The 22,436-nt window shown below is 46.6% G+C and overlaps 1 protein-coding gene across 2 annotated transcripts in view; it reads right to left on the bottom strand.

The window, feature by feature from the left end:
- Positions 1-235: 235 nt before the first annotated feature.
- Positions 236-22,436, bottom strand: part of Myh13 (myosin heavy chain 13) — a 60,999-nt gene continuing 38,798 nt past the window's right edge. For both annotated transcript variants that reach the window (XM_087569275.1, NM_001427462.1), the window contains 18 exon segments: positions 21,086-21,262; positions 20,049-20,194; positions 19,852-19,942; positions 18,701-19,090; positions 14,046-14,172; positions 13,841-13,959; positions 11,934-12,130; positions 10,886-11,069; positions 9,689-9,854; positions 8,923-9,047; positions 7,390-7,698; positions 7,107-7,310; positions 4,613-4,738; positions 4,169-4,339; positions 2,708-2,812; positions 2,514-2,609; positions 779-913; positions 236-340 (listed from right to left, as the gene is read on the bottom strand). In XM_087569275.1, the coding sequence (XP_087425401.1) occupies positions 326-340; positions 779-913; positions 2,514-2,609; positions 2,708-2,812; positions 4,169-4,339; positions 4,613-4,738; positions 7,107-7,310; positions 7,390-7,698; positions 8,923-9,047; positions 9,689-9,854; positions 10,886-11,069; positions 11,934-12,130; positions 13,841-13,959; positions 14,046-14,172; positions 18,701-19,090; positions 19,852-19,942; positions 20,049-20,194; positions 21,086-21,262 (2,883 nt within the window). In that variant the 3' untranslated portion in view covers positions 236-325.

The following is a 22,436-nucleotide window of genomic DNA, read 5'->3' as shown; positions in this document are numbered from 1 at the left end:
GAACTAGAGTCTTGCATTTATCAGGCAAATGGTCTCCCACTGAGCCACACCCCAGCCTGGTCTTTATTTTAAAGTGTTTGTAGACACTGGAAGTTCACCTGGAAATAGGCTGTGCTTTTACCTTCTCTACTTGAGGCAATGAGCAAATGTTTCCCCATTTCTAACTTTCTTACCATTTACAACAAAGCAGACTAGAATCTGAAACTCAACCCCACAATAACAAACACAGCAGAGCTTGGATGTTGAGTATGCAGGAGGGTTTATTTTTCCCAGTCTCCCTCTGCTCTCCTGGAGGTGGCCCATGGCAACGAGCCTCGGGAGAGCCTCATTCTTCCATCTTCTGTGGGAGAAAAGAAATTGTACACAGGAAATGAGTCAAACTCCATGGGACGCCCCGCATCCCCATCAAGGAGAGCAGATGCAAAGTCTGGAACTTCAGGAAAATGGCATTAAGAAATGGCTTTGCCTCACTCTGTGTTGACAAAGAAACCAGTTAAGCTTCTTGGGAGAGGACAAGTCATCTGAAAAGCAGGGGCTTCCTGAACTGTATCTCTAACAACAGAGAGACAAGGGGAATAACATGCCTGTCCCCCTGTGCCCCTTGAAAGAGCCTGGTACACAAGAGTCTGTGCTAAAATGGCATAAGTGGGTGTTTGACCAGTGGCAAGGATGAAGGCACCAAAAGGCATCCTCCAAGCTCTCTTTCGTTGGTCTGTCTGTCAGTCCTGAGTGTGAGGAACCTGTTGGGAAGACATAGTTCTCAAGTGTCTGCTGTTACCTGGCCTCCCACATCACGGCTCTTGGCCCTTAGCTTGTTGACTTGAGACTCAGCGATATCTGCCCTCTCCTCAGCCTCCTCTAGTTCATGCTGGACCCTCCGGCACCTGGATAGCTGTGTGTTGGCTTGCTCCTCCTGCACGGAAAGAAGATGGAGGTTGTACAGTTACGGAACCTCTCTGTGACTCTTGGGTTCTGAGGAGTGGAGGGAACCAGGAGAGTGTGAGCAGTGTCTCCGCTGAGAGTGGTAAGGGAAGATGAGCCTAGTTCTCTTGTGGATGATGAAAGTGTCCTGATCACAGCTGGGGTGTTAGGCTAACTAGGGGCTCCTTGTAAGCTCTTCTTGTTCTTCTCCCAAGGACCACCACATGGCCCCCTAAACTCCCTCTCTATACTAGCTCTCCCATGCAACCCATACAACCAGGAGATGACCCAGGTCCAGAGTACTCTGAAGGCCCCTGAAGGCATCAGACCTTTGGTCCAAGTCCCTTTTGTTTTATGTCTGTGATAATTGCCATGTATCTGGGACAGACTATGTGGCTCTGTACCATCCTGCTGGGACTCTACTAATGTGATGTGTGCAAGTTAACTGGTTCTGGTGTTGTTATTGCAAGCAACTGACCAGGCTCCTGAGCAGGGAAGGAAGAGGGCAAAGGGAGAGGCCATACCCCAGTCATTTCTTCCTTCAAACACTGGTTTTCAGAGATGCTCTGCAGGTAACACTACAGTCCCAAAGCCAACACATGGCAGAAAAGGCTCTAGTCTAGAGGGCCCTTTTACTTTGGAGAGTTAATTAACATATTAGCTATAAAGTCAGAGACATCCTTGAAGACAACTAGTTTACCCTTAGTAGGATGGCATTTTTCTTTTCATTTAATTTTTAGAGTCAGGCTATCTCCATGTAGTGCAGACTGGCCTGAGGCTGCCTCTATTTTGGAAGTGCTGGAGTTCACAGACTGGTGCTGGAAAACCAGCCTGCATGATTTATTTTCTATAAAGAGAAAAGCTACTTTGTATCCTGGCCCCGGAATTTTGCTATTTGTAGCCCTCAGACCCAATGCCTGGGCAGGACATCTTTCAAAGCATTGGTTTGGGCCTGTCTCCTGTTTTTCCTGTTGATTTTACCTATTTGGTCAGGAGGCAGTTAAATAGGGATGGAAAGGGAGCATGAGGGTGTTGCTGAGGAAGGGTGGGGGTGAGGGACTGGGAAAGTAGAGTGTAGTGGGATGATAAGTATTGAGATGAGGTGTTTCAGAGCAGAGCCAGTGCCAATGGGTGGTCTGGTCTGATCTGGTCTGATCTGATTTGATCTGGTCTGATCTGATTTGATCTGATCTGATCTGGTCTGCCCTGGTCTGCCCTGGTCTGGTCTGGTCTGGTCTGGTCTGGTCTGGTCTGGTCTGGGAGAGTTGCAATGCTGCAAGGTAAGCAGAGTGAGCTGAGATGCTCTGGGGAAGACAGAATGAACCAGGGTGGGATTGGATAAGGAAATGTAGGTTGGGGAAGGAGGTGGCTGGGAGAAGTTGGGGAGTTATGAGGGTACAGAAGACTTGGAGATGGAGAAGATTCCAAACCACAGACCAAGGAAGCAGAAAGGGCTGGTGTTTCTGTGTGTGATCTGCAGGTGCCAAGTCAGACCTGGGGCTGAATAATTCTAATCAGGCATTGACTCCCGCTCAGGCTTCATAAGGATACACCATTGGGGGACAAGGTACATGGGGACCTCCTGTACTCACAGCCTCTTCTGCCTGCCTCTTGTAGGACTTCACTTTGGCCTGCAGCTTGTCTACCAGGTCCTGGAGTCGGAGGATGTTCTTGCGGTCCTCCTCGGCCTATAAACAGAGCATCAACAGCAGAGACCTTCAGCCCCTGGCTCCCTGTGCTGGGGTCTGCCCCACATAGCAATGCCTGAGGGTCTGGAGCTTGCTACCTGGTAAGTCATCTCTTTGACTTTGCGCTCATATTTGTGGGCCCCCTTCAGAGCTTCAGCTCCTCTCTTCTGCTCTGCATCCAGCTCGCTTTCCAACTCCCGCACCTGTGTGGGGTAAAGCGTATACCCCAGAAGTGAGGTCAAGGCGGCCAGCTTTCTTTCACAGACTCACATGCCTGTCATTCAAAGGTGACCTCAAGACCAATCAGTTCAACTTTGAAAGTTCCTAGGGGGAGCAGGCTTCCTTTGGGCTCTATGTCAAACAACACGTCTTCTTTTTTCAGGTCCTCACCCCAAGGCTTTCTCTCCAGGCCTCTGTAAGCTTTACTGGACTTGTGAAACTGAGCAGCTGGGATTGGAGGACACTCAAAAGTGTCTGTCTCAGGGTAAGGTGACTGTAGGCTCCCAGACAAGCTTGGAAAATCCAGCAGGTCTCATGGGACTTATTACTTCCCTTCCGGAAGGGCTCCAAGAGAAGGATGGGTCTAAGCTCCTCCTCATGGGAAAGGAAAGGAAGCAACTTTTTTGTTTAGAGCAGAGGGGCAAAAGTAAAAACCTTTGCATATTTAAAAGAAGCCATGTGTCTAGCAGCCCTGTCCTAGCGAGGCTCCGATAAAGAACAATTGCACCAGGGACTTCCTGTTGGGAAAATTCTCTCTTCTTTCCTCCTCCTCCTCCTCATTCCTGCCCACTCTCCCATTTTCTCTTTTCCCCAGGACAAAAGAGATATTCTAATAGCCACCTCCACGCAGCCCTTCTCTGAAATGTCAATTGTTTATGCAGCCCATTTAAAAAATGATTCAAGCAATCCAACACAGATCTGAAAGGAACCGTCAAGAGGCTGAGGAAACAAAACAGTGATCAGCCATGTAAATGAATAACCGTGAGGCAGGCTCAGAAAGCGAGTGTAGGACTTTAGGGGAGGCGAAGTTTCTCTGGGGCACTAATGTGGGGGAAGATAGACCAATCACACTCTTTTGCAGACGGAGCGGGATGTACCGCACAGCAGCAGTTGCATGTAGAGATTGGGAAAGCAATCGGGAAAGCGAATAATCTGAGATTAACAGACAGAGAGACTTTATACAGCAGAAGCACTGCTTATCAAAAATGAAGCTTGATCAGAACTAGAACTCATGCCCAAGTGGGGAATTTAATGAGCATAGAACATCTTCCCTATATGTGTGTATAACTATGCATCTACATGGGCAAGAGGAAGTGAACATCAAAAGGTGTTCTCTTTGCTGAGTGTGTTGGTGTACCCTGTTAATCCCAGCCCTGGAAGACAGAGATAGGTAGATCTCTTAGAGGCCAGCCTGATCTACATTGTGAGTTCTACACAATAAGACCCTGGGGAGGGGAGGCTTTCCCACCACCTAAATCTAAGTTTCTGGTTCATGGTTCTACCCAAGATGGCTGAAAGAAGAACCACATGGAAGGCCAGTGCCTTCTCAAATCACCCACCCTGGCCTCCAGTTTCTGGATCTGCTTCTTGCCACCCTTCAGCGCCAGCTGCTCAGCCTCGTCCAGACGGTGCTGCAGGTCCTTCACCGTCTGCTCCAGGTTCTTCTTCATCCGCTCCAGATGGGCGCTGGTGTCCTGCTCCTTCTTCAGCTCCTCCGCCATCATGGCGGCCTGGGTCAGTTCACAGGACACACTAGTAGGATACTCACCCAGTGCCACCCAGAGTGCACAGACAATGCTGCAAACCTGAGCATGGAGCTGAGCCTCCCCTCCCAGTCCTCACACCCCACTTTGCCTCTCTAAGGACCCCATTTCTCCTGACATCTCTCCAGGAAGCCACCAGAGACTGGCTGTGCTCAGAAGAGACGAAACCGCCTTTCCATGCCCGGGGTCTGAAGACCTTCCTCATCTCCCACTGCCATCTCTGCAGAGAGTGATGCTTACGTCAGTGATGGCCTTCTTGGCCTTCTCTTCTGCGTTTCTGGACTCCTGGATGGAGTTCTCCACCTCTGCCTGGCACTGAGCCAAGTCAGCCTCTAGTTTTTTCTTGGTATTTATCAGGCTTGTGTTCTACGAGAAAAATTAGATCTGAGGGTGAAGGTTTCATACAGGCACTTAAAACAATAGTGAGGGAGGGCAGCAGGCGGGGAGGGAACTGAATCACAGCCATGTTCGATTCTTATCTTCCACATGAGTGCTCTGCTGGGGACAATATCATTCCTGACTGAACAGAAAGTTCTGAAACAGAGCCAAGAGCTGTCCATCAGAAAATTGGGTAAATGATAAAGGGAGAATTTTAAACATTTGAGGATGGATAGATTATTCAGTAAAAGGCATTAGAACAAGAACGTGATTGATAGACACATCTATGTACAATGAAAAATATTTCCACTGATTAAAATAGGCCATGCATGGAATTGAAATGGGAACAGTGATGACAAACTAGAAAACATTATCTATCTATGAAAAACAGTCTCGTCCTTATCTAAATAAGATGTATTAGTAAGAAAAAGAGGCAAAGAGAACAGTGGAAATGCATAAGAAATATGATGGACACTCAAGTGATGAAATGATTTATCTCATCCTTAGTAAGAAATACTAATAAATGATAATGATAATAATAATAATAATAAGCCAATGATGTTTGCTTCAACAATAAAGTTGGTGAAGATTTAACAGCTAGGGGCTTTTAGAGTTTGGAAACAAGTCCTCACAAGACAATATATGGGAATAAATTTGGGACAGTTTTGTTAAAAAGTAATTTATATGGGTTATATATAAAGGTTATATATAAATGCCTTTACTCTTCTAGCCCTGACATTTATTTTCTTCCAGAAATATTGACAATAGTTATCCCAGGCGAATGCAAAGATTTAGTCTTTAAAGACAATGTTAATTAGTCTTTATAAGAGTTAAGAATTTTATTGGTAACAATTTGAAATAGCCAGCCACAGAGGATAGATTGCAGTCATCATATTCCATTTTCAAAGCCTGCTTTTTTTTTTAAACTATTGAAACCCACGGCATTGGCATTGAAAACTAATTTGAGAGTTAGGGATATATTCTGGACACATTGTTAAATGAAAGGAAGAAGTTGCAAAAGATTAAGTTTTACAAAAGCCTAATATTTATGTAATTCACAAAGATCTACGAATGAGAAATCCAAATGCGTCGAGCATTTCATTTTTCCTTCCGTTTCTCTACTTATGCTTTATATGTTTTAGACTGGGCATCTTTAAAATTTTTATGAAATTAATAAAATCAGGGCTTTTTTTGGGGGGGGGATTCCAAGTATCCTAAGATTTCAGCTTAATTTACGGGTTGAGCATTCGTTCTCATTTGAACTTCTGAAATTCAGGTAAGATCCAAAAATCTAAAACCTCTGAGTAGCAACATGATACCAAAGTGCAGAATTCTACATCCAACCTCATGCAATGAGCTGTAGTCAAGTCTTCTTCAGGGTATGTGTACAAAGACATGAGTTTCAGGTTTAGGCTTGTCCTCAACCTCCACTACTTCTCATTATGCATATGCAAATATTCATACATGCAAATCACCCCAAATCAGAAACAGTCCCTCCCATCCCCCCCCCCCGCCCCGCCCCGAGTAAGCCTGCCATATGTATTTTGGATAAGGGTTTTCTTAACCTGCATTTCCTCTATGAATTCTCCTCTGCTTCCTTGCTCCAGTTCCACAGCATGCGGCCTGCAAGATCTTTCATCTTCCCTTCTGATCAAACAGAGCTCAGAGCTCTATCAATTAAAAGTCAATACAGCAAATACAGAGGCGAATGCCAGCAGCAAACCACTGAACTGAGAATAGGACCCCCGTTGAAGGAATCAGAGAAAGAACTGGAAGAGCTTGAAGGGGCTCGAGACCCCAAAAGTACAACAATGTCAAACAACCAGAGCTTCCAGGGACTAAGCCACTACCTAAAGACTATACATGGACTGACCCTGGACTCTGACCTCATAGGTAGCAATGAATAGCCTAGTAAGAGCACCAGTGGAAGGGGAAGCCCTTGGTCCTGCTAAGACTGAACCCCCAGTGAACTAGACTATGGGGGGAGGGCGGCAATGGGGGGAGGGTTGGGAGGGGAACACCCATAAGGAAGGGGAGGGGGGAGGGGGATGTTTGCCCGGAAACCGGGAAAGGGAATAACACTTGAAATGTATATAAGAAATACTCAAGTTAATAAAAAAAAAAAAAGTCAACGTTTCCCTGGCTTAGTCCTGACTGCTAGTCTGGGAGGAGTGGGGAATTCGGCAATATCTGTACCACACCACATTTTGCCATCCCCGTCCCCACCCCCTCCTCCCGTGGACCATGAGGTGGGGGTGTGCGGTGTTGTGGAGTAGTTTCCTGGGGAGAGAAAGCATCTGGCTGAGCCACTGCCTTGTCTGTCCCAGGGTGGACCTGAATTGAGGAGACAGCGCACCTGGGAATGGAGCAGCTGGACACGGTCACTGGAGTCCAGCAGCTCCTGCTCTGACAGCCTGCGGGTCCGCTCTGTCTGCTCGAGGGCCACCTTCATTTCCTCCAGCTCCTCCTGCAGGAGGCCATTCCTGCGCTCCACAATGGCCAGCTGCTCCTTGAGGTCCTCGTTGCTTCTCTGGGCATCGTCCAGGTGCAGCTGGGAATCCTTGAAGGGAAACCAGGAGTGATGGCAGAGCTTCAGTGTGAACCATGAGCCCAGAGGTGCCAAACTGACTGATGCTTACCTTAAGCTGGCCTTGGACCGTGCGCAAGTGTTTCTGGGTCTCTGCCACCTGGCGGTTGGCATGGCTCAGCTGAATCTCCATCTCATTGAGGTCACCCTCCATCTTCTTCTTGAGCCTCAGGGCGTCGTTGCGGCTTCGGATTTCTGCATCTAACACACTTTGCATGGCCTCCACAGCACGCTGGCTGTTTCTTTTTATTTGTTCGATTTCCTCATCCTTTTCTGTGACCTTGCGGTCAAGCTCAGATTTTACCTGGCTTAACTCTAGCTGGACACGCAAGATCTTGCTCTCCTCATGTTCCAGGGAACCCTAAGAACAAAGGAGCAACAGGAATTTTGTTAGTAACACTATTCAACTATTCTTCTTTCCTCCTTTCCTTCTTTCCTCCTCCTCTCTCTTTCTTTCCTTCTTTCTTTCTTTCTTTCTTTCTTTCTTTCTTTCTTTCTTTCTTTCTTTCTTTCTTTCTTCCTTTTCTTCCTTCTCTTTCCTTCCTTCCTTCCTTCCTTCCTTTCTTTCTTTCTTTCTTTCTTTCTTTCTTTCTTTCTTTCTTCCTTTCTTCCTTTCTTTCGAGATAGGGTCATGTGGTCCAGGCTAGCCTGGGAGAGCTTGTTTGGAGGTTCTAGCAGGGGAAAGCAGCTACTTATATACCCTTGGCAGAAGATCAGTCCTCCTCTTTGGGGGAAGCTGTCTTCTTTGACTGAGCAGGCAGTTTGGAAGGGATGCAAATGGGGCCTAAGGGACAAATGGGATACCTGCCTAGCAGCTTGAATCAACCCTAGTAATCAATGGGTGACATGTCACAGTCATATTGCCCTCACATCCAACCCAAGCTGTTCTTAAACTCATGATCCTTCTGGATGCGAGGATTACAGGCGTGGGCCACTATACCTGGGCATTACCCTCAATGAGCATTCTCTTTCGAACTGTGCTAAATATGGCATCGTGATGCTCACACATGGAACAGTGCTCTGAGGTTTGAGCGTTCGATGGGTTAGCGAATGTCCCCAAGAGTCTGTCTAAAGCTTTGTATCTGCTATTACATAATCTTACATCTTGATAGGGGCAGAACATCATTTGAGCTGGTAAATGTATATTTTTATAAATGGTGTATTTAACAGTGACTATAATTCAAGAACTGATCTAGTCTCTATAGGTTCAGGACAGCTGCTCTACTGTTACCCTGCATGAACCAAATTCCAGAAACATCTCAGCTGGCTGGTTGCTCTATACAGACACCTACTGATCGTGATACCAGGAGACTCTGGGTCTATTTTGATGACCCAAAGATTCTGTATGACTGTGTATGCAACTGAGTTGGCTCTTGGAATGCTGGTGAGAGGGAGATATTGAGGGTATTAACACATTTATTCTCAAAGGGGACATAGGATAAATGACACGAGGGGATAAATGACCCAGGGCTGGTTGGCTGCTCTTCCCAGTGGGGACTCCAAACCTCTGGCTGGAAGGGCTCCATGTGGGTGGATGGATGCTCTCTCTTTCCGGTCCCTATCTGATTCCAGACAAGCCACTTGCCTCCACCTCTTCTAAAGCAGCCTGGAGATCAGACTTTTCCTGTTCCACTTGCTTCTTTGTCTTTTCCACTTCCTGGAGGTTTTTGCCCGTTTCTGCAATCTGCTCAGTTAAGTCAGAAATCTCTTCTGCAAAAGACAGGCTTGATTTAGGATTTCAAAAGGCTCCAGCTCACAGCATAGGTGTTTGCCAGACAACTTAGGGGATGGCAGTTCATGCATGGCATTTACAGAGGAAAGAACACAGGAAGTTGTTCTGAGGACGTGGAGACACAGACGCAGAAGTGTTGCCTTACCTGAACTATGTAGAGAATGAACAACAAGAAGAGAATTCTTTATGACCTTAAGTATACACATCATGAAGGACCAGAAAACTCAGACTCTGAGTCTTTCAGAAATCAGTAGAGACTTGGGGAAACCTGGATGCTGTCTAATTTTTATCAGTCAGAAGTTCTGAAGTCATTAAGAACTTTAGTAACAGGCTCAAGGACGCAAAGTCACTTGAAGAGGAGAATCCCTGAAGTCTCTTATATTGTAAGAGCAGCAGGCTTAGCAGCTTACTAGGTAGCTCCAATCCTCAAAATAAGAATCCGGGGCCATTGCACCTTTCATGAAAAGGTTTTAAGCCTTAGGGAGCACTAGTAAATTTGAGGTTTGATAGATGAGGATGTTATAAGGTCATGGGAAGGAGGAAGCTGTGGCTGAGAGGGCTGGAGTTGGCAGGAGAAGGGAGGGCAGTATAACCCAGCTGTGTTCCTGAGGGAGCTCACCTTGCAGGTTTTTATTCTCCCGTCTCAGCGTCTCTAACTGGTCCACCACCTCCTCGTAGGCATTCCTCATCTTGAAGATTTCAGTACTGAGAGACCTGGACTCTTTCTGGGCAGCTTCCAGCTCAGCTTGGCTTTCATCCAGTTTTTGCTTCCACTCTGCAAGGACCTGTGATGAAGGGATGGGGAACATGGGTAACAGAGGAGCCTGGGGGACATGGGAGAGACTATTCAAACACAGGTTGTGAGCAATGCCAAGGCTTCACCCTGTCATCCGCAAGTACTACAAAAAGAATGCTGGTTCTACTCTAGACCAGGGACTCCAAATCCAGATGTCTCTACAGCTGCCCTGCTGAGTTCTTAAAATACAGATTGAGTATTACTGATCTGACAGGTAATTTTCTCAGATTTCAAAATATTTGGAGAATTTGAGAAGACATGAGAGGCCATGGAGATGAGACCCACGCTCCGTACAAAATGTAGTTCTGTTTCATTTCTTCCATTATGGTCATAAGAAATGTTACATAGTATTTTGATCATGCTTGTGTGTATGGGGCTGTATCTGAGTATATGATGTGCATGTGTGTGTTTACATGTACAGTATGTTTATGAGGGAGATTTGTATGTGCGTGTAGGTGTGAGCATGTCATGACGTGCATGCCAAGGTCAGAGGACAAGCCTGGGTGTTAGTCTTCACCTTCCACCTTGAGGAGACCAGCTGGCCTGCAGGCTTTCCCTGTCTGTGCCTCCCATCCTCTGGTAGGAGCGCTGTGATCACAGATGCTCATGCTGTGTATTTGGCTGAGAATCTGAACTCAGGATGATCACTTGCTTGAGTGGCAAGTGTTTTTACCCATTGAGCCATTTTCCACAGCTAGGCATGTCGATGTTTGAACTACCACTCATCACGTGAAATTCAACATGGGATGATTTTCCCTTTGTAGCGCCATGATGCTCAAAAATTAATTAAACATATTCAGTCTACATGGCAAGCTCATCAGACTTTGAATTAGCTTTGATTAAAATTTCCCTTGGAGAAACTATCAGAGAAGAAACTCCCCGAATCTTCCAACCATGAATTGAGGCTCTAGTTGTGTGCATCTGAGTCTCTTGATTCCATCAAGAGGCCATACGGAGGACTGGCACATGTGAAAGACTAACGCTGAGACTACCATGGCCATGAAGCAGTTGGGGAAAGACCTTGTCGAAGTTTCTTTGTTTCTTGTCCAGTGTGGCGCAGGCTGTGTTGGCCTTCTCCAAATCCAGCATCAGGTCGTCCACTTCTCCCTGAAGCCTCTGCTTGGTTTTCTCCAGGGAGGCACACTTGGAGTTGGATGCTTCAGTGTTTTCTTCTGCCTCCTGGAGCCTCTGGGCCAGCTTTTTCCTAGGGGGACCAGATGGTATGTCTCAGCAGAGTGGGATATTTTAGCAAGTAATTATTCCACTGAAGGAGAATGGACAGCCTAGAGGAGGCTACTGAGATCTGACATGTGAGTGGGGAGGCTCCTGTGCAGTCACGTACACAAAATGATGTGCTGTGAACAACATAACTAATGGTGGCAGGGTAAGACTATGAGAGAAGTGATAAAGGCCATGCCCCCCCACCCCCATCAACTAGCAACACTGTAAGCATTGTAGCAAAGCTATTGAGTGGCTGGTCATTGGAAAGCAGTAACCACTGTAGCAAAGCTACTGTGCAGCTGGTAATTGGAAAGCCTGGCACAGGCAACATTGTATAGGTGCTGAGTACTTCCTACTTCAAACAGCCATGTCACTGGGCCGTGTATTGTCTGTGCTACACTTTTTGTTCTACTTATGAAAGAGAAGTTTACTATAAAGTGCCTAACACTTTATATGTTAGGCTAGTAGCAGTTCATATAAGTCAGGAATACTGGGTCTCTTGATTCCATCAAGAGGCCATATGGAGGACTGGCTTTCATACCACTGACTCCTCAGTGAACTCACTCTTGAAGATTCTCATGATAGAATCTCCAATGACATATTTCTCAGCCATTGTCACGCTGCATGTCTACATCACCAGGATAATCCTAAAATGCTTAGTGGCAAAGTCGGTCTATAGTCAGTCACCAATTGATCCAGGTGGAAGGACAGTCCCTAGGGCAGTGGGATACTCCCTGAAATCTTTAAAAGCTACAAAGGAAAGAGAGACATTCTCTTCAGGTAGTGGGGACTGCCCTTCTGAGCCTTTTTCAAGGGCCTTTTCTCCCATGGGGATCTTGGGCCGTACTTGGCCTCCTCCAGCTCCTCCGTGCGCTGGATGGCATCCGTCTCATATTTGGTCCTCCACTGGGCCACCTCGCTGTTGGCCTTGGACAGCGCCCTCTGCAGCTCGGCTTTGCCTTCCTGCTCCTCCTCGTACTGTTCCCGAAGCAGGTCACAGTCGTGGCGGGAGGACTGCAGGGCGTGGGCCAGCGCATTCTTGGCCTGGGGATTATTACAATGATAACCAATTGCAAATCCACATGGGCCTCCTCCCAGAGAAGATATGAATCATTCCCCCCTATTTGAAACATTTCCATGTTGCTTCACAGATTTTATCCTATCAGCATACCTAAAATTTGATTTTTTAAAAAATTCTCTCCATGACTCTATTTACTTTTATAAGAAATTATTACACCATAGTAAAGAGAAATCTATTAATATTTAGCCAGCCACAGTACCACATAATTCTAGTCTCAGTACTTAGCAAGTTGAGGCAGGAGGATAGTGACTTCCAGGGCAGTTTGAGCCACATGGTGAGTTCTAGATCATAATAAAATCCTCCCTCAATGCCCTCCCAGATTGCCATAAGAAATAACAGAAATTTATACTACAACAGACATAAAGCAACATGATCGGCACCTATGTAGTGAGTTTGTATTTGTGGCTCTGTGCTTGAAGCTTGCCCTCTGTTTCTTAAGTAATAGCAACTGCTAAAGCCTGCTGTCCACACTGAAGCCTTTCAGGCAAGAATTAAACAGTTGAAAGGGAATTCATCTTGCTACTTCATGCAGTGTGATGGGATGCTGTGACCTACGAAGCATCCTCTGGGGTCTCCAGAGGCCAGCATCTCCACACTGGGGACCGCTGGTGGGAACTGATGACAGGGGCAAATGTATAGCTCTAGTTTTAATGGTTGCAGTGCATCCTCGGGTGCCACCACCAAAGAGAAGACCCAGGACAAGGATTTCTGCATTTTCATCCTTTTTAGAAGAGACAGTGAAACACAGAACGTTGCCTAAGGAAGGAGCCTTACAGCTGCAGTGAGAGGAGGGGGAGGATGGCCCCTCCCCTCCAGTGACCTGTGCTACTTGTTCGGTCTCTGGTTCTCACCAATCCTCCTTGGGCCCTGGCCCACCAAAATCCTTCTCTCAGAATAGAAAGACCAGTGATAAATACAGTACTGTTCTTTGCTAGAAATGAAAGGATAAAGGGAATTTCAAAGGCTGCCTTGTAAATCCAACCCACATCACAGCAGTCTCAACCAGATCAAAGCAAACTTCCTTCATGCGGGATTTTGAATATCTAGATTCCTATTCTAATGCTTGAAACACGAGCATGTGTGCACTTTCTGTGGACACTGCTCTAGCGAGAGTTTATTTACTGTCCACAGCTACAGTGGTGGTGGTGGTGAGATCATTCCTATCTGTTTACAGATCAGTGGGTAGACATGGATTATAGACGGTATCTAGATGCTAAAGTTGGCATCACTATGATGTTACCTTCATATTAACACCAAAAGGTTCTCCCTCAAGTCATATAGTCTTTGGGGAGAGAGGGTACTTAAGAACCAATCATACAAGAGGCAGCCCACAAAGAGTATAGCATTCTAAGTTGCTGGGGTGGGAAGGGATGCTCCTGACTGGAGGGGATGTTTATTAGGTCACCGGATGGGACATGGAGGTGTAAAGGAGATGGGACACCTTGTTAGGGCTTTCTAGTCCTGAGGAAAATTCTCCTGCCTAGGTCCTGTCTTTCAGGAACAGGTTACCGTGACACTGAAGGGCAAAGAGAGATGAAGCATCGTTGATATTGGCCTCCAGCCAGTCTTTCCTCCCAGCCACCCATCTCCCATCAGCCTCTCTCGAGGGTCGTCTTACTTGGCTGCTCAGGTTGACCTGACAGCTGTTTCCCCAAAGAGGCAACCTCATTCACCTTAGTCTCTTCCTCCAGTTGCCTCTTAAGCTCCTCCAGCTGCTGGGTGAGGGCCTGCTTGCTTTTGGTTAGCTGTGAAACCAGAGACTCCTTCTCTTCAACTTGGTGGTTCAGCTCGCCTGCCAAACAGATGCGGCTCCACTTGAGCATGGCCGACTGCCAACCACCATGTTCCCACTGGGCCCTGGAGGCTTGCCATCCTCACCATTCTGGGTCTGCAGCCTTGCCTTCTGCATGTTCAGATCGTGGATTAGTTGGGTCTGTTGGTCATCCTTGGCTTTGATTTCATTAAATTGGTCTTCCACAGACCGGCACATTCTTTCCATGTTACTCTGTAAAACAAAAAGGCCTGTGGGAATGGGGAAGTGGGTTTCTGGTACCCAGCACCGAACTGGACACTCGGATAGTCTGGCTTCTTGTTGGACTAAATGAAACTATGGAGCAGATGAAAGTCGTTTTTAAGAATCATTATCATTTTGGATTTACTTTATTTTTGTGCATGATTGCTCTTTAATCAGCAATAGTGTGGAATGTCGGCTTTGGTAAGTATTAGTCCAGTGATTAGTAAACCAGCTTCTAATATGATGTTACTCACAGGAACCCTGGAATCGTGCTGGAAGATATGTAAGTCTATTGCCGAATGGATATTGTCTGCAAGCCCTGCCTGCGTGGTGTAGTTTCTTTCAACACTACAGTGGTTCCTGGGGGAAGGTTATAGAGATGATGATGTCACTACCCAAGCCTCCCATCTGCCTGTAGTTGTATGAGGTTCATTCAAACTTCCTGTTCATGTTTCAGACTTCACTTCTCTTCCCTCCCCATTAAATATAGAATAAAGCGAGTGCATGCTTTCCTTTAGACTGGGAAGTCTGAGGCAGGTGCAGCAGAAGAAGGGCTATTAGATCAAAGGTGGTCCCCAAGGAGTTCAGAACCTGTTTGAGGATGACGCATGCAGAAGACCTCCAGCAGGGGTGGAGTCTGAGAGGAAAGATAACTCTCAAAAGGAAAACTCAAAGGATAGAATGACTTAAAGAATGTAAAACAAGAGATGCTGGGCTTTAAGGTTGAGAGGACAGAGTGAAATAGAGCCATTCCAGAAGTAAGATGCTGTGAGATGAAACTTGGCCTCTAGTGTGATGGTATCAAGGGGACTTTTCAAAGGAGGGGCTTCATGAGAGGTAATTAGGTCATTTGGGTACCATTCCCTGAAGGGATTAATGCTGGTCTCTTAACACTAGATTCGTTGGCATGAGAATGAGCTGATGTAAAACTAACTGGCATCTATGTTTCTCTAACAAATGCTCCCACCAATGTGTTGTCATCTGCTGTCCTTCCTTGAGCTAAATAGACGCTGGCACATCTCAATAAAACTGTCTTCTTTATAACATACAGAGCCTCAGGTATTTTACTACAGCAATAGAAAATGAACTAAGACAGGGAGTGACTAGAATTTGATTCCCATCACCCTGTCAGGCAGCTCCAATCATTTGTAAGTGCAGCTCCAGGGGATACAACAATTTCTTCTGGTCTCTGTAGGAACCTGCACACACATGCTCTCCCAACCCCAAATAAAATGAATCCTAAAAAGAGAAGAAAGCAATACTATGTAAAACAGAATCTAAAAATAGATGGCAAAGGGACTGTGGTGGTAACTCAGGGGTAGAGCACTTGTTTAGACCTTGTGCAAGGCCCTGTGTTCAATTCAAGTAAAACACACACACACACACACACACACACACACACACACACAGAGAGAGAGAGAGAGAGAGAGAGAGAGAGAGAGAGAGAGAGAGAGAGAGACAGGGACAGAGAGAGAGAGACAGAGACAGAGAGAGAGAGAGAGAGAGAGAGAGAGAGAGAGAGAGAGAGAGGAGAGGGGCGGGGAGGGAGATACACACAGACAGATACAGAGAGAGAGAGAGAGAGAGAGAGAGAGAGAGAGAGAGAGAGAGAGAGAGAGAGAGATTCCTCAAGCCTATTTTTCTTTCCTGACTTTGCCTCCTACACTTCTTCTAGCTTAGTCCCTGGCATTCTGGGAACCTGTTTGAGAGACTCACTCACATCCCCACTGGGGTCTGTGGTGTTTCTCCCAGCCCAGCCAAACAGTTCCAAGTGCATCCTGGGACACCCTGGGACATCCTGGGATGAGAACAACTCTTAAATCAAGGAGGTTATAGTTGTTCTCTGAGGGGAATTTTCTGTGACGTCACAGGGAGGACACTTTGCTGTGAAGGTGGTTGGGCTTAAGTGTCAGAACCTTCAATTGCATGAGCCCCATGGACAGTGATGAGCCCTGGGAATTCCGTGTGTGTGTGTGTGTGTGTGTGTGTGTGTGTGTGTGTGTGTGTGTGTGTGTGTGTGTAGGGGAAGACAGAATATATTCCTAGATATTCTCAAAGGAAAGAAAGCTATGTCTTCACACATCAGTAACCTGTGCCTTTTTCTGCTTATTTTTACACCTGTATTGATGTGCTATCTAGGGGTCTGACCAAATAGCAGAATGATTGCCCAGCATGTGTGAAGTCCTAGGCCCAATCCCGGACATCATCTCAAAGCAAGAAAAAAAAAAAGCAACTAAATAAAGGCTCATTTTATGCTTCGTTTCCTAAAGTTTGTATCCACGTGATCCTCAGTGTTCACAGGGACAGTCCTTAGACTGAACTCAAGCAGATCCACAGCTGTGAGTGGTGGTGCACATCTGTAAATCCTAGCATTTGTTCTTGGGAGCTGAGGCAGGAGACTACCACAAGTTCAGGGGCCAGCCCAGCTGCACAGGGAAATCTCATTAAAAAACAAAAAACAAAAAACTCAAACAAAACAAAACAAAACAAAACAAAACAAAACAACAACAACAGCACCCCAGAGAATTGAAAATACTAAAACAAACTGATCTGTGCTCGGTATGGGAAAATGATTTTAGTTTTAGTTCAGTTTCAGGGTTTTTTTGAGACATGGTCTCTCCGTGTGTAGATCTGGCTGGCCTAGAACTCGCTATGAAGCAGACTGACCTTAAACTTACAGTAGTCCACCTTCTCTGTCTCTCGAGTGGTGGGGTCACAGGTGACCACACCCCAGACTTTTTCTTCTGGTTGTTATTCCCTGAATAATAGAGCATAATGACTTTCACAGCATTTACGTTATCTGAGGAGATGCGAGTTGTAGAAGATTTAAATGGGAGGGTGTGCATGGGAGTGTGCACAGCAGAGGGTGTGAACCAGAGAGGGTGTGAATAGGAGAGGGTGTGTACACATTCTGGGCCATCCAATTGAGGTCCTGCACCATGGATTTGGTGTCCATGGAAGCCCTAGAACCAAACCACTCAAGATACTAAGGTATGACTATTCCTTTCTTTTCTTTTGTTTTTTTCTCTCTCCCTCTCTTTCCTTTTCTTCCTCCTCCTCTTCCTCCTCCTCCCCCTCCTCCTCCTCCTCCTCCCCCTCCTCCTCCTCCCCCTCTTCTTTTGAGACAAGAAAGGTCTCATATAGCCTAGGTTGGCCTCACTGTGTGTCTGAGGATGATTTTGAACCCCCTCCCCCCACCTTAGACAGGGTCTCACTATGTCACCCTGACTGTCCTGGAACTTACAGTCTACACCAGGATGTTCTCTAACTCTCCAAGATCCACTTCCTCTGCCTCCTAAGTGCTGGGATTACAAGTGTGCAGCACCGCGTCTGACTTGTGCTTTTTCTTTCTCTTAGAAATATTTATTTTATTTTTAATCTATGTATATGTATGTTGGGGCAGGGTATGTGCACATAGATGTAGGTGTCATCAGAAGTCAGAGCCACTAGATCTCCTGGAGCTGATCTTATAGGCATTGTGAGTTCCAGTGCTGGGAACTGAACCCAGGTCCTCTGCAAGAACAGTGCATGCTTTTTAGCCATTGAGCCATCTCTCTAGTCCCTTGTGCTTTTTCCTCAAGACATCCAGTTCTATCGTTGCTTCTGTCTCAAGGGCTGCTCCCAATGACAAATACTGTGAGGTAAGAAGATGGTGTGGAGAAAACCATGCTCACAAAGTCCAGGTATTAGCTAAGCCATAGATTTAAATCTTGTATGTGCTAGATGGACTGGAAAAGTCAGGAAAGGTATCATGATCGCACAATCAAGTTGGGACAACTTTGCTCTGCATTTTTGTGTTTTCCACAAATACATTAGTTGAAACTAAATCTCCATGCATTGAGAGGTAGGGCCTCTGAGTGGAGAGTGGTGTGTGTGTGTGTGTGTGTGTGTGTGTGTGTGTGTGTGTGTGTGTGTGTAGGGGGGCTAGTAATTAGGTCATGAGGAATCCACCTTATAGGGAATAAGGGTCTCTATAAAAGAGGTGGGAAGATGGAAATGTTTGCACACACCTTTAATCCTAGCATTCTGGAGGCACAGGCAGGCAGATCTCTGTGGGTTTGAAACTAGCCAGGTTTACATAGGGTTCCAGGCCAGCCAGGGAGAACCAGAACTGTCCTCAAAAACAACAAACAAACAAACAAACAAGAACAAATAAGTAAGAGCTGGCTCCCTTGTTCCTTCTGGTGTTGGAGGATCATGGGGAGAAGGCACCATCGTTGAAGCAGAAAGAGAGCCCTGGCCAGACACTGAGTCTACTGACTGCTTGATCTCAGATTTCCCAGTTCCCAAACTGTAAGCAGCACTTCTGTTATCTATAAAATTGCCCAGTCTAAGGTGCTTTGTTATAGCAGTCTCAGTTATTTAGGGCACGTGACTTGACGGAATTTGAAGAGTTAGGAAAAGCAGAGGTAGGAAGATGGTAACAATTTACAACACACAGTGTGTTTGGAGCATCAAATTGCACTTGCTCACAGGGTTGGAAGGCATGGCTGCCAAGGCCAGAGAGTCAGTCAGGTACCTTTGATTTGGAGACTGCTTCAATGTTGCTGGCCATGTCGTCGATCTCCATCTTCAGCTCGCTCTTCTCCTTCTCCAACTTCTGCTTCACCCGCTGCAGGTTGTCAATCTGTTCTCCAAGCTCCGCCACAGTGTCTGCGTGCTTCTTCCTCAGGGTGGCTGCTGTGGCTTCGTGCTGCAGGGTGGCCTCCTCCAGGTCCCTGCGAAGTTTCTGGAACTCAGCCTCTCTCTTCTTGTTCATCTCGATCTGGGCTGAAGTGGCCCCGCTGGCTTCTTCCAGCCTCTCGCTGATCTCCTCCAGTTCTCTGGCTAGGTCTGAGCGCTGCTTCTCAATTTTGGCTCTGACTGTGTGCTCTGCTTCAATTTCCTCCTCCAGCTCTTCTGTGCGGGCCTGAAAGGGTCGTTGTAATTAGGAAGGTTGTCAGGGAGGAGAGCAATCCATTTCAAGAACAACTAGGTGCTAAGGGGATTGGGGAAAGCAGCCCCAAGCTGAGAACATGTTATGATTTAGTGGGGGACAAAAGGCCAATGGCAGTTGTTTGGAAACAGCCTACGAGTCCATCAGTAGGGGAATGACCAATCATTTGTGATGAGTGTCTTGTAACGCCAAGCAGCACCTCAATGGTGCAAGTCTACTAGGGAAAGCCCTTCGGAATACGTGAAAGAGGTAAGCTGTACCCTGTGCTTAGGATGAAAAGATTCATGCTGAGAATATGAAGAACTATGAATGAGTTTTTGCATATATACCATGTATTTTTCTCTAGGTCTTCAATATATACAGAAACACATAGCAACAGGATCCTGAAAGATTTATATCCACCTGAAACTGGCAGTTTCTTCTCAGAAGACTGGCAGACCTTGGGCTTAGGGACAGTGGTCAGTGCTCTCTTAGTGGCAATGATTAGCCACTTAGGTCACATTCTGAATATATATGTATATGTATATATATGAATATATATGTATATGCGCCACTTAGAAAATTTAAACTATTTTAAAAAATGCCCCCTGTGGTGGTGTGCTGCTGAAACAGGAAGAAGAAAGAAGAAAAGGGAAGACTCACATATAATGACACGAGAAGAAAAGAAAGAATGGGAGGGAGCAAACCGGCACTTGCAGGCAGCTCTGCGACTAGGAAGGCCCTGGCATCCTCACCTGTAATTCTTTAATCTTCTTCTGCAGCTGCAGACTGAGGATTTGCTCGTCATCGATTCTGGTTTGTAACTGACTCATTTCAAACTCCTTTCTGCAAGCAGATTGAACAAGCAAATCAGCATGAAGCAGGGGCCTTTTGAGGAGAGCATGCTTGCCTTTCAGACCCAAATGGAAGGGAAGGGACACCCATCACCTACTTCTTCAGTTTCTCCTCCAATTGTTGCGCGTCATTCTCTAGGTCCATGATAGATTCCTGGGACATTTTCAAGTCCCCTTCCAGCTTCCTCTTCACCCTCTCCAGGTCAGCCCGCAGTTTCTTCTCCTGCTCCAAGCTGCCCTCGAGCTGGGAAGACACAGGTGGGGAAGCAGCTTTACTCACATCACAGCACCCAGGTCCTGTGGCCACCAGCCCCAGAAGGAAGGAAGTCAACCTTCTGTCCTCCACTTCTGTGTTCTGTATCTTAGGAGGCGGATATCTTGGGGGGCTTCCTGGTTCCCCTGTTCAGATCATTCCCTCTTGGCCTGTCACAGGGCATAACCTCCCATAGGAACAAGTGGGGGCCAATCACCCCTCCCTCACCTGTGCCACCCGGCCCTGAGGGGAGTCAGGCAAGAAACTCAAGTACGTGTGTAGGGCACAGGAAAGCAAGGGTGTATCAGGAAACACACACACCCGGGCCTTACTGAAGTAGAGACATACAGAAGGTCTAGCCATAAGAGGGAATAAAACCAGCTAACTGAAACCTGGCTCTTGTGTCATGAGCAGTAATTCATCATGAAGGAGAAAAAGGTTCATTTTCCTGGCCCATTTTTCTGTTCCAATTTTGAGGTGTTAGAGGTAGAAGTCATGGTCTCATGCATGCTGTGCCACTGAGCTACATGCTTGCCTAGCATGAGGCTCTAAATACTATAGAGAAGAATTAGAGGTTACTGAACCTGGAATGCCTATAGATGCTAACGATAGCAGTGGTTTCTGCTTTACTGAAAATGTTATGTGTTGAACTCTTTCCTTAGACGCCCTCTGAAGTCTAACTGTCTGTATGTACCCCTAAGTCATCAGTGGGAACTGATGGCTCCCAAGGTCACGTGACCTGCTTGTCACCTTGGACCTGTGTGTTTGGGGTCAGGGCACAGCTGGAATCTGGACTCAGGCTCTGACTCTAGAATCTGAGCTCTCTAGACTGGTCCCTGCTCAGCCCCATCTTTGCCAGGCTCGGAAGTCGCACGTCCTTACGTCATCTGTCTGCTGTTCCAGCTTGACATTGATCTTCATGAGACCGTTGACTTTATCCTCTTCAACCTGTAGGTCATCCAGTGTCTGCTGATGGGCTTCCTGCAAGGACTTCTTTTCTTTCGTCAGTTTGGAAATGGTCTCTTCAAGTGCTGTCATTTCTTCAGAGAGATTCTTCACCTAGGAGAAAGCCAGCAACCTGTTTAGTAGTGAAGCAATGAACCCAGCAGCTTCCAGCAACAGAACCTATGGCTGCCTTCCTGTGTCTTTAGCTCCTTAACATTCTGGGATACATTGTTTCTCGGGGTTTCTCTCTCTCTCTCTCTCTCTCTCTCTCTCTCTCTCTCTCTCTCTCTCTCTCTTTTATTAACTTGAGTATTTCTTATATACATTTCGAGTGTTATTCCCTTTCCCGGTTTCCGGGCAAACATCCCCCACCCCCCTCCCCTTCCTTATGGGTGTTCCCCTCCCCACCCTCCCCCCATTGCTGCCCTCCCCCCATAGTCTAGTTCACTGGGGGTTCAGTCTTAGCGGGACCCAGGGCTTCCCCTTCCACTGGTGCTCTTACTAGAATATTCATTGCTACCTATAGGGTCAGAGTCCAGGGTCAGTCCATGTATAGTCTTTAGGTAGTGGCTTAGTCCCTGGAAGCTCTGGTTGCTTGGCATTGTTGTACATATGGGGTTCTCGGGGTTTTTTTAAATATAAGTTTCTTTGTTTATTATTTTAATTTTATCTCATCTTATTTTTTAAGAAAGGTCTTCATAGAGTTCCTAGGCTGACTCCAAATTCCTAGGCTTAAGAGACTTTTCTGCTTCAGCCTCCCAAGTAGCCAAGACATGGCATAGATCACTGTACCAGCCAGCCTTGCACGTTTTTGTGAGACAGGGTCTCCCCTGGCCTAAAGTGACATCAAACTTGATGTTCAGCCAAGAGTAGCCTTGAATCTCCAGCCTTCCTGCCTCTACTTTTCATATGCCGAGATGGATGTGTCTTAGGGAGTGAAACAGCCATGTTCAGTTTCACATGGTTCTGGGATCAAGCTCAGGGCTTCATCAATGCTAGGCAAACACGCTACCGTCTTCCTCCCTGGTCTATCCTGGTGTCTCACACCCCTGCATCAGGACCAGTCTTTCGGAATGTATTATGGTTCACTAGGAAGGACATCATTAAGGTGCAAATGCACCACGTGAAGGGCAGCACAGCAGTCTACTTGCTCACCGTACACCTCTGAACACTCGCCCAGCAGTTCACAGGGGTTCAGAATAAAGCGGGTGGGGGAGGGAGAAGCCTGAGGTGTGAGGCAGAAAATCCAGGGGCTGGCAGGAAGGGGCTGGGGGACACCACACGTGGG

The sequence above is a fragment of the Rattus norvegicus genome, chromosome 10 (genome assembly GCF_021556685.1).
Source record: "Rattus norvegicus strain SHRSP/BbbUtx chromosome 10, alternate assembly SHRSP_T2T, whole genome shotgun sequence".
In the NCBI taxonomy this organism is placed as follows: domain Eukaryota; kingdom Metazoa; phylum Chordata; class Mammalia; order Rodentia; family Muridae; genus Rattus; species Rattus norvegicus.
This window is presented reverse-complemented; position numbering and strand designations above follow the sequence as displayed.